This window comes from Bicyclus anynana, chromosome 11 (genome assembly GCF_947172395.1).
Source record: "Bicyclus anynana chromosome 11, ilBicAnyn1.1, whole genome shotgun sequence".
NCBI lineage: Eukaryota > Metazoa > Arthropoda > Insecta > Lepidoptera > Nymphalidae > Bicyclus > Bicyclus anynana.
Window position 1 is genome coordinate 8,474,975 of NC_069093.1, and position 12,754 is coordinate 8,487,728.

General features: G+C 36.9%; 1 protein-coding gene across 2 annotated transcripts; it reads right to left on the reverse strand.

Annotated features, from left to right (window-relative positions):
* Positions 1-1,098: 1,098 nt before the first annotated feature.
* On the reverse strand, positions 1,099-12,570 carry LOC112048139 (thioredoxin domain-containing protein 11). Of its 2 annotated transcripts, XM_024085539.2 has the most exons (12): positions 12,141-12,570; positions 10,511-10,721; positions 9,891-10,014; positions 8,990-9,096; positions 8,701-8,898; positions 7,716-7,922; positions 6,455-6,921; positions 5,523-5,823; positions 4,564-4,803; positions 3,858-4,048; positions 2,793-2,928; positions 1,099-1,516 (listed from the first exon to the last, which is right to left on the reverse strand). In XM_024085539.2, exons 1-12 carry the CDS (start codon positions 12,353-12,355, stop codon positions 1,211-1,213), a joined length of 2,703 nt encoding a protein of 900 aa, XP_023941307.2. In that variant the 5' UTR covers positions 12,356-12,570; the 3' UTR covers positions 1,099-1,210. The 2 variants fall into 2 exon arrangements, with proteins under 2 accessions (XP_023941307.2, XP_023941308.2); XM_024085540.2 differs by lacking the exons at positions 9,891-10,014; positions 12,141-12,570 and having other exon boundaries at positions 10,511-10,637.
* Between the last annotated feature and the right edge of the window lie 184 nt (positions 12,571-12,754).

The following is a 12,754-nucleotide window of genomic DNA, read 5'->3' on the forward strand; positions in this document are numbered from 1 at the left end:
TAACTAATGTATGTTTTTTATTAACTAAATCATTAAATTATAATTATAAAATTGGCAACAAGTTTATTTGTCACAAAACGTACTTACGGTTCCTATGTCATACTGTAATAAGCCCAACCGAAAATTAAAATAGTTCATACCTAAACCACAAAACCGATTTAAAAATACTTTCACCAATGGAAAGCTACATTGTCAGTAAGTAATATCGGTCATTCGGGTCACTGTTGAGCACGAGTCTCTCCTCAAAATGAGAGGGGTTAAACTTAGTTCGTGTATACGTAGATTAAGAAAATTCTCAGTTATGCAAATTAAATGAAATGAAATGAACTTTATTTGCCTTAATACACTTAATAAATATACAAGATGGACATACAAAATATAAAGTCACAGTGTATTGCCATACAAATGGCGCGCAAATGCAGGTTTTTTCGAGATGTTTTTCCTTCACCGAGACACGTGATATTTTAATTTCTTAAAATCACAATAACCATAGTGAGTCTTTACAAGCAACGTACTGAAGCCGGTGAAACCCATTAAAAACAAACAAACGTCACGCGTCTCCTTGACAACCGCTTATACAAACATTTTTCATAATTTGTATTTCAAAATTTAACACTCAAGAGTCGGTACAACAACAATAATTACGTAAATTATTATAGTAATCAATAAAAAATACTCCATCTTATTTCTTAAGTTTTTGTGTAGTTTTTAAAATATTTAAAACATAAGACACCATTTTCTTGAATAATATTGAAAATATGCGACGGTTCGTGTCGTACTGACTCGAGAATGTATTACTTTTTGAATTTCGTATTTGGAGCGGCTACGACACCGTCCTGTACGGTACGCTCCGTCTGTATATTATTGATTAATCTACGCTTAAAATGCACATAACTGAAAAGTTGGAAATGCATACCCCAAACCGGATTCGAACCTACACCCTCCGAATCGAAGGCAGACGCCACTTTAGCCAGATCTTTACCATTTTATAAAAGTAGGTTTGTCAGTCCATGCTCCTACCTTAGGTTGGCAGGTGAGGACCTAGAGTGTGGGCCATGGTGGCTTTGGGAGATTGCATTTTAAGAATAAAAAGAAGTGTTTCATCAACATTTTTGTAACAGTTTTATTATCTTAAAATAAACAACGTCTTTATAGATACATATACAATGAGCAATACAATAAATACACTATTTACAATGTACATATAATATCATCTTGCAACTATAGGTTTAGGAATGACATTTTTTCTTAATAGAGTCTCATCGATGTCCCATATTGTAGCTAATCTATCGAGGGACTGTAGTAATGTGTTTTGTTTGTCTGTTTGTTGTCTGAGATCAGTGATGTGAAAGAGGCTGAGCTGTAGAGCGACGTCGTGCAGATGTTCCAGTCTTTTGAACAGTGACGCACGAAGGTCAGTCAGTTCGGTTCTCCGCCAGTACTTGAGGTTGCGGCTGATCGCCGTAGTCACGTGTTCCCTCATGTTCCTCAAGCACGACGTTTTTTCTGATGTTATCTGTTAGAATTACAAAAATAAAAACGTGAGAAAAGTATCAATATATTGAAGAGATATGCGAAACGGTGTCAGGACGTGGACAAGACGGCAACGGGAGGTGTTATGTAAACACCTCCCGTCCCGTGCCACTTTTGTATAGTCTCCGAAATAAGGTGCGGGTGACTCTGTAACTCGGTGAGGAATCCAACTGCTCTTACCGTTGAGCTATTGAGGCTACTAAGAGCCGTGATAGCCCAGTGGATATGACCTCTGCCTCCGATTCCGGAGGGCGTGGGTACGAATCCGGTCTGGGACATGCACCTCCAACTTTTCAGTTGTGTGCATTTTAAGAAATTAAATATCACGTGTCACAATCGGTGAAGGAAAACATCGTGAGGAAACTTGCATACCAGAGAATTATCTTAATTCTCTGCGTGTGTGAAGTCTGCCAATCCGCATTGGGCCAGCGTGGTGAACTATTGGCCTAACCCCTCTCATTCTAAGAGGAGACTCGAGCTCAGCAGTGAGCCGAATATGGGTTGTTGACGACGACTCTGTACCGGTCCATACAAAAATGGCACAGGTCATACAAAAATTAAGTGACTTCGGGTGGGTGGGAGGCCCGCGTCATTGTCTAACTCATCATCATCATCATAATCAACCCATATTGGGCTCACTGCTGAGGTTACCGCGAACTTTTGCTGCGGCCGCCAAGTTTTTGTAGTTGTCTGTTGTCTATTGCTTTGCTGTCCGCCGTAGAAAAACGCGTGGAGTTATGTCGGAGAATTAGTTTTTTTTTTGGTTTCCGTATGACCTTTCTTATTGCGTTACTGTGGCCTACTTGACGAAGTTTGAGCGCGTGTGAATTTGGATAACTAACTATAACTTTTGCCGCGGTAGTGGACAATAAAATTATTCTGGATATTGAAGTGCATTGTTGTAGCTGGTAGCGGATTGCTGTGGCCTGCAGACGGGTGAACACATTGAAATACACAATTGTCGACCTACACGAGACATTACACATGCATATCGCCCGTCAGCTAAGGTCAACCAACCCAGGTCAACTCGCGACACTTCGAAAAGTATCCATTGCCTATCTAACCAATTCTTTGCAGGCTTTCGTTTCGCGGTGTAGCGCTGTATTACGAATACCCGGCTGCCCACTCTGATCAGTTGATGGGCTGGGATGGATACAGAGGTAATTAGGCGCGGCGGTAGGACATAACTATGATTGTGATTTTATCATACTATATGTTACTTATTTCCGAGACGTCATAAAGTCAGCAGCGGGACATACCTTGGAGTGCGCGCAGAGCGCGAGGCTGACGCGCAGGTGCGTGGGCGCGCCCAGCTCGCGCAGCACCAGCGCCACCACGCCGCTGGCCGTCACGCGCTCGCCGCCGGGGAACGCGCGGCTCTCCGCCTCGCCGCGCCTGCGGACATCACACGCCACAAAACTACAGATATACTCAAGCTATTGCAAGAAGTGTATTAGCCATCGATATAAATCGTTAGATGGGCCCCTCCATACTAAAGAACCCACAATTTTATGTCATTACCTAAAGACGTAACATCGCACGCAGACATATTTTAGTACGTAAGAAGTTTACTGTTTTTTTTTTTTGTTTTAATCCCTTAATTATGCCTTCGTTTTCATTTTGGAAGTGTAAAAACACAAGCCACAACATGAATAAACAGAAATGTGTTACGAGTGATGACGTACTCAATGTGTAAAACCAATAACAATTCCGCGACGCTTTGAGGCCCAACTAACTGGTATTTGCCTTTAGATGTAGTGGTAAGATGACATTAAGCGCGTTTGTGCAAAAAACTCAAGGTTTATTTCGTTAAAGAACGTTTGTGATTAATTCGTCTGTACCATTAAAGTCTATACAGATTACTATTACATCAAAGTAGCGCAAGTTTAGACTTGCACAAGTAAGTCGTTCCGTGAATGGCTAGCGTTAGGGCTCCCGCACACGAGCCACCGGCCACAATCGCAAAACTCCGCTACCGGCATATTTCCTGTAGTTTTCATACATTTTATATGGACTCGCCGCACACATTTTATACATTTTATAGGTTGACGCTGGTGGCCGCCACACGCTACAATCGTCGCTGCTCGCTTCTTGTGGCCCGCACCGGCCACTAAACGCCGCAACACTCCACTCGCGCGATTATGATACTGCATGTGTGGGTTAAAAAAGTAGCAGCCACCGACCACAAGTGTCGACCACCGACCGCAAGTTCCTGTCGCGCGCTTCAGTTACTTTTGTGGCCCCTTGTTGCATCTTGTAGCGGAGTTTGTGGCTGTCGCGTGTGGCCCGTGTGCAACGACACTTAGGCTACCACACACACGCACCTGTGCGCGGGGAACACGAGCAGGGTGGGGTGCGCGGGCGGCGTGTACTGCCACGGCAGCTCGTGGCGCAGCGCGTCGATGCGCGCGGGCTGCACGCGCACGCCGCACGCCGCCAGCACGCGCGCCGCCTGCACCAGCGCGCGCGACACCAGCGCGCCGCAGCCGCCGCCGCACACGGCCAGCACGGTCACCTGCGAATATTAAATAACCTGAAATTAACATTTATACATGGCCGATGCATTTTCTCTAGCAACATACCGTGGTCAACAAATGATCGTCCTAAAGTGAACAAGTGAATTTAAATAGGTATTTTGTAAGAAAAAGAGAAGATATATTCTATTCTGTTTTTATATATTCTACTGTGATACTGATATAAATAAGCAGCTAAAGCTAACGTCACTTTATTAGAATATGCCAGTAATTGGTTGAAATTTGAAACTGGTCTGGTGTGGTTTGGCTGACGGTCTTGTCTGTCTGTTCTGTCCGGGCTTATCTTTGAAACAGTTTAACCCATTTACATGGGACTTTCATTGAAATATAAAGGTTAATGACTAGGTACTATTTATATCGAAAAAATCCATGGTTACTGTGCGATTTATAAAAAACTGAATTTCACTCGGACTAAGTGGCGGGCGTGCTCTAGTTTTTAATATTAGTATGGATAATTGAATACACGATTTTTCCACAAAACTATATATTTTCTCACCGTTCCAGGCGTTCTCACGACTTCTTGAAACGTGTGCGTCGTGAGATCTACAATATGCACCGCACTGTCGTCCTTCCCGTCGGGCTCGGTGCCGCCGACCGAGCCGAAGTAGTGCGTGTGCGTGGCGTCGTCTATGCGCGAGCGCAGCGTGCGGTTCAGACGCTTCTGAGTGAAGTTGTAGATGAAGTCTCTGATAGACTTCGCTGTGTACTCTTCTGACAGGACGTATTGACTTTCGTGCTGAAATAGTATAGTTAGAGTTAGGGTTATTACATTTTACAATGGATTTCTTGAAACACACCCATATCCACGTTTATTTTTATTATACTTTATAAGTTAACTGCAAAAAGCATAAAGAGAGGCTAACGCGACATCCCAATCGCCTCGCTAGCTCATTGATGGTAGCGCCGCGAATCAAACGCCTGAAGCGAGCTGACGTGCTCGATGACTAGGTGACGGCAGAGCTATGGCTCTCCTGTCAGAAACTAACCTACTAACTAACGCCTTAAAGTCTCACAACTCACTTGCTTAAAGTCTAACGACTGATCACAGATCCAAAGAGAGAAAAATAAAACTTTATAAGTTAGCCCTTGACTGCAATCTCATCTTATGGTAGGAGATGATGCAATCTAAGATGGAAGTGGGCTAAATTAAATACGATGAAAATTCACACCTATTTTGGTTTCTACATGACATTGCACCGGTATGTATTGGTGTTATGTATAGATACTATAAAAACAAGCTTTAATCCTCTCGCACCTACTTCTACGGCGTACAGACTAACCATATAGCCATTTTTAGTTACTCTAAATCTCAGGAAAATATCCAAAAATGTGCTGAATCAAACGTGAGGATGGTTCTAATTTAGATTTCAGAACTTGACCCACACATACCAACAGAGTCAGTAAAATTAAATCTTGTAAAACATTGCTAATCTAAAACACAAATGCCATAAATACCTTGCTATCCAATATGACTACAGCGGTCATATCCTTTTTGTTTTTGATATCTACACCAAGAGACTCAGCGAAATGGTAATTCCTGAAGCTATCTACAGCGATCATAGATATAGTGTAGTTGGTGTCACACGCCGGGCCATGGATGTGGGTAATGTTCCCGTGAGACACTTTCGCTGGCGACACGGGCGGGCTCACTGAGTGTGCGAAAAGCATTCGCCTACAGAAATGTTTCACGTGTTCATGCCACAGGCTTTCTGCTGACAACGGGTCGTCGTCGTAAGGCAGCATCGATGTTTCAACGCTGAAATTCATTTAGTTATCTATTTAAACAGCTTTATTGTACTCAGCGGCGGTTTTTTCAGTAGGCTAAGTAGGCTGCAGCCTAGAGAGGCAGATTTCAGAAGGAGGCAAATAAGGCCCAAATAGTTTTGTATTTCAGAAATAATATGAAAACTCTACTTTTGATAATTTTAATATTTTGTCCTACTAAAATATTTAATAAGCAAAGTTATTGAAAATATGTAACAAATATGATTGCCAACTACGGTATCGAATTTCAGAAGACAGTAGGGGCGGCAAAACTTTAATATTTAAAACTGGCGGCATATTTGTAAATCTGCCACTGATTGTACTTAATTATAGTAATAGTTGGAGTAACATATGTGACAGTAACTCACATGTAATAGTACTAAACCAATAGTAATTTGCTCGTATTACTAAATAACAGGTAAATTGAGTTTTAACGAAAACACACATCAGACTTACAAGTAATTGCAAAAAGTCTATAATATCCTAAATACTGGATCAACTCTTTGTTGTTAACCGACTTGACAGTAGTTAGCCTTAAGACCTATATTAGAATACATTTCAATATTTCTTTTTAATCGTCCAATATCCCTTACAGTGCCTATAAACTATTAAATAAGACTTACTCTTCCTGTTCCATTTCAAGGTCATTGTTAAACTGCTCCTCAAAAGACTGACACTTCTCATAGTTTTCATAAAAACCCTTTTCAGCAGGTAACGATTGGGAAGAACTTTCACCACAATTCTCCAGGAAACCCAAAGTGGACCATAGTGCAGAATAATCGTTGGATCTCTCTATAAGTTTAGACAAAGCCAATCCTTGTTTTAGAAGGAAATTCGCCATGCCAGTCTTCTGGTTTTTTTGCGTAACATTTATCCATGGGTATTTGTTATTTTGCGATACAATCGGTTTTTTATATTGTGGCGTAGCTTTTTTGACTGGCTTGTTGTATTTGTACTCTTGGCAGAATTTCATGAAACTTTTTTTGTGATACAATAGTCTTTTCACTTGCTGCAGTTTTATAAGTTCTGATGTCCATTCGTTACTTGCGTTGTTTTTGCATGTGTAATACTCCATTGCCACCTCACGCAGCTGAAAATTGGAAATTGTGTGTAACTATTAATTAAGTAATGTTTTGCAACGTTAGATTAGGAGACTCAGAAAGTCTCTACTGGCATGTTGTGACCTACGCACAAATCCGCGAGTACGTAGCGCTACAAAATTGCAGATACGCCAGTAAAAGGCTTAAGTGCACGTTTGTAGCGACACAAAGAGCAGTGGACGCGCACAAAAAAGCTTACGTCGTCATGTCAGTTCGTTTAAAAATAGTCTTTGTGTAAAGGTCTTATCAATCGGCATTATTACGAAACGTTTTAATATAAAGTGATCACGAAACATAGGCTAGTGTTATTACTAGTCATTACTAGTTACACCCCAAAGGGAAACCGTCTTCCTGGAATAGAAGGTTAAATTTTACATATAACATACGAGATATTTTTAGTTTACGCTATTTTGTGTGTGTAACTGTGATACCATTATACAAAGCCGAAACTAGCAGTTATCTATTTCCAAAGCTTGATAACAATATGCGATATTATCTGCAGAATATTAGAACGCTACAGCTTTTTGTGGACGACGAGGAAATGGAACTTATCTACGCTCTACAGAGATAAATTGCAATAAATACAATTTATTATAAAAATTAAAAATCCATAAGGCATATGTGACCATACTACTACTAATTTTGTTCCACAGTACTGAAATTATATAATTATCATAGTAGAAACAAATATGCAAAAGAAATAGCAGTTATTTCCTGATTTTTTTTTCTTTTTCTTGAAATATAAACGTGAATATCTTAACAGAATATATACAAAAATACTTACCAGAGCATATGAAGGTAGTTGTTCATAAAGTGGATTGAGAGGTGTGAATAGAATAAGCATGGGGTTGCCGTCCGCATATCTATTGAAGTTTAACGATTTCTTCCACATGGGTATAATTCTTGCTACAGGTTGAGAAAAGTTCTCCAACAACCAATTTGCAAGGATTGTTTCATTCCACGATTGATTGGAGTCTTCTGATTTGTATTCCTGAAAAATATCATATTTAATTCTTCGTGTTTTATTATTGTTGATAACAATTGAGTTTTTTTCCTAAGTAGAGTTTAAGTCTAAAAATTTAAAATTTATTTATGTATATATGTAATAAGTCTTTTATCAGTCTTATAGCGAAAAGCTTAAATCTACATCTTAAAATGCTTTTTTCACTTTGCTGTTGGATCTAGGGATATAACAGCCAAGCAAAAGCTTTGAAAATTTATAACAGCGTCCCTTATTAGTTTTTAACCGACTTAAAAAAAAGGAGGAGATTCCCAATTCATTTTATTTTCATGAAAAATGGTTGAGTAATTTTGTGTTAAAATGAAAATTACGAAATTGCCCGTACTGTGGCGCATTCGATCACTATGCTTGGACACAGTAAAAACAGGAAAAAAACTTTTTAACAAAAAAATTCAACCCACGTCAAAATCACAAAATAAACTAAAAAGCGAAAAATAACATTGTACATGCTTCTGATCAGTTGCAAAGCGGTACCACAGTGATGCATTAACTCAAGTCGTTTATATCATCAAACTTTAGGTTTTCAGACAGTTTTTACAGAAACGGCTTTAATTAATACGTCACTGGCTTGGTGCCGCCTTCTAAGTGATCAAAAGGTGAAACATACAATGTTATTTTTCGCTTTTTAGTTTATTTTTGTGATTTTGAAGTTGGTTGAATTTTTTTGTTAAAAAGATTTTATTATATTTTTTTATAAGCATTGTTAAAAATGTTTAAAAAATATAGAAATAATACATTCAAAAGACACCTTTGTATCATTCCACAACATGAGTCTGGCATTTGGTAGACTGTCAACCCCAAGATCAGATGCTAGGTCTCCCGATGTAACTGCACCGAAACATAACTCGCCAATAGGGTCAAATTCATAAAACTTCAGTGCCACATTGTACCATATGTTGTAAGATCGAGACGTGCCTGTCAACGGCGTAAACCCTACTGCCACAGCCTGTAAAAAAAAAATACTTAAAAAACTATCTAAAAAAAATCATGAGTTTATTTTTAATGTCCAACACTAGTTGTAATATGGCAACACTTACATCACATATAGATAATAAATTAACAAGGTCTTCTGTATTTGATATTTTTTCTAGTGGTTTCATTATTAACTCCAAAAATTTGACCATGCTTTCTGCATTTCGTGGTCCTGTTAAAAAAAGCAATAAAATTAATAAAATTTGATGACAAGCAGTTATTAGCCAATATTCAAACCCTACTATAATTAAACTAGACCAGCTTTAATTCTAATTACTAGTTTTAGGTGATATGTCAATGCTTTTAAACATCATGAAGTCCCTCAGACCAAATATAGAAAGACTTGTATTACACCCAAATTCACGAACAAAATTGTCTGTAATTTTCTGAAGAAAAAGAGCTTAGATTAGGTATAAAATATATACTAAACAAGAAGTTTTTGTCTGTTTTATACACCATTCAAATACACAAAAAGGCATTTTTAAGTCTTTAACCAACAAACATGATTACAACTATGAAACATTGATACTATAGAGACAGTTTTTATAATAGCATTTGATCGTTGATCATATACTTGGACAGAAAAATAATGTATAGCGAGGCAGGTCCTATACAATAATTGGTCTGAGTGTAGTCCTGATTGGAGCTCTGAAATATGGCGTTATCTTCCTTCAAAGTAATTCTTGGCCTGGCCCTGAAATGGGCTTTAGCAATTAATGGATAAAATTCTTAGTTTCTGGACTTAACAAATGGATGGTGTTACATTATATGGTGATGCTGTGAGCTGTATGTACTCTTAATATTAAAGCACTAAAATGATATTTGACCATGAGCTATAAAACACTTACGTCTAAGTGAATCCATTACCAAACTACGAGTTATAGTTGCTCAACCAGTCAGGACACTACTGTGAAAAGTTATCTATAATTAAGATGAATGAATAAGAGAAAAACTACATGTTTGTACCTTTGTACAAAACCCCTCTTGAGGTGACAGTGTATGCCACTAATATAGGCCATGATGGTATTTTATTATGTTGCAATCTGCATTCACTGCCAGGATTCCAACAATTAATGGCAGCAAAATGTACCTACAAAATTATATTTTGTAAGTTAATTTGTAATACAAAATAGAATGTACATAAAAAAGAAGGAATTTAATACTGTATTTAAGCTATTTACAAAATACTACTTCAGTGATAAAGTTACATTACAAGCATTCATTAAATATAAACTTTTACAGATGTTTCAAACTAGAGTTAGAAATACTCTAAAATTGTCAACTAGGTACTCTTTATGTTATCAACATACTAACTGAAGCCGCGCGGTTACACCTGCATGGTTCCCGTTCCCGTAAGAATATGGGGATAATATAGAGCCTATAGCCTTCCTCAATAAATGGGCTATCTAACACTGAAAATATTTTTCAAATCGGACCAGTAGTTCCTGAGATTAGCGCGTTCAATCAAACAAACAAACAAACAAACCCTTCAGCTTTATAATATTAGTATAGATCAGTGATATTAGTTTTTCAATCAAGTGATTCCCAAAATTAGTGAAATTATAACATGGTTATTTCTTCCTTACCCTGTCACTTAATATATTGGCTGCTTTTTCAAACTCTCCCCTAACAAATTGAGACTCAGCATCCCACGGCGCATAGTACATAACAAAGGATATATCCTCTAAGCTCATAGAGGATAGAGCATTGCTTAGCTGGCCCCTGTACCAGTCAGTCACTACCGAGTCTGATAAAAAAAATCTCTCTGGCTGAGGAACTTTTGATACTTTTGAAGGTCTGGAAAATAAACAAATAAAATATCAAAACTAGCTCTTAAGAACGCATATTAAACACTAATGGATGCCCACAACTTTGTACTCCCTTATTCCTAGTTTATTCTTAGAGAAGCTCTACTAATTTTAGTTCCTCCCTAACAAATTACATATTTGTACACAATTACACAAAGAACGTGCTGTTGACAATATTTCGCAATGAATGCCTTTTGCTTTTATTTATTTTGAAGAGCATATTATGGAACAGGTTTATAAAAACTGGTTTCACTTATGGGCAATTATATATACAATTAATACTTTTATTATTACAGTGTGTATGTGCCATTTTTATATTGACATTTAAATTCAATAAAAAGAGAACATTAAAACCTTGATAAATAATAATCTTTGCCTATCCGTTAATTCCTTTTGTATACATGTATTATTGATAGTTTGTCAAAAATGGTTTTTATTATTCTATTTATACAAGTTTTTAAACTCTATCTGTTTAATTAAGAATTATTATCTGATAAATTAATTCATAAAATACCAGGTCTTGAAATCAGTGGGTATCAATTATGATTATTAGATAAAAGGTCACTTTTATCTAATTTAATAATCCCTCTGAAATGTATTAATGGATGGATTGTTGTAGTAAGTACTTAAAAGACAGCCTAGAGTTTACATAAGTCAAAGTAAAGCTTGACTGGGCCTACTAGTAAATAAATAATTATTATTACTAATAAATCCATTACCACAACTAGCATAATTTTAGTATAAAAAAAAATGAACCTTACTCATTATTCAGTATTAATCTAATATTTGATCATATCTGACCCTGAAAATTCAAGATCTTATGAAAGTTAATGAAACCTCTGTGACTCCATATTTATGCAACCTGACCCAAATCTGAAAGACATTGGCCTAAGGCCAGTTGGACTACAAACTACAAAAAGATATAACAAGCTTAGTTGAAGGGTTGTTCATGTTTAAATGATACAGCTAATATATTATTTATAGAATATATAAAAATAAAAACTTCAGATACATACTTCATTAAAAAGAATTAAATTTAACATATCTTACAAAATTGACTTACTTATTTTTTTGGGCTGTGGTATTTACTAACACAGTGTAAATCACAAGGACTCTAATAGCAAGCATATTGAGAGTTATGCACACTATATATTGTTGAGGTGAAGTTTATATGTTACTCAATATAGTGTTCACCCTAACAATAATAATAAAGACTTATTATTTGCACAGGTGCTGTTGAAAACAAAATACTTTATGGTCTAAACTATTAATACTAATGAATTGAAATATCATTCACCTGTTTAACTCTAGGATTTAATATAAACACATTAATTGTAAATTATTTATGATATTTTATTTCATTAATTAAAGTGTGAAAAATAATTATTTATAAAAAAATACAACTTACGTGTTATGCAAGGCTCCGTATGTGGTTACTGCTAAAGCAATACAAAACACTAGTTCTTTAATAAGCATATTGAGGGTTAACTCCCGGTTAATGTTCGGTTTAGCCACTTGCGTATTTTCCGAAGAGTCTCGCTCATTGCTATCTGAACTTGGTCTACTGTTCACTGACGTGCCCCGTGTAATATCTTCAATTTCAGAGTCCGCCGTTGGAAACATTACACGTCATTCGTAAACAATAAATATACAATTATTTATGTTGGCGTAATTTGGCATGTTACCTAGAACAATTATATTTTCACCTTCTAAAATCTTTATCTTACTTATTAAATAAAAACTTGATAACTAACACCCTTTAATTTGTTTAGAAAATAATCTATAACTTAAGTGATACAAAATCATTCTATCTGCATTTTCTCTAATTTTCTGATGATAATGACAGCTAAAGATCTAAATCTATCACACATCATTTGGATTGACATTGTCACTGTCGATCGATAGCTGTCATAGCTGTCATGACTTGTTTTTTTTCTAGCTTTTTTTTAGCTGTCATGGCTTGTTTGAGGGCTAAGAGCTGTATTCAAATTCCTAAATATTTCAGCATTTTTATTAACATGA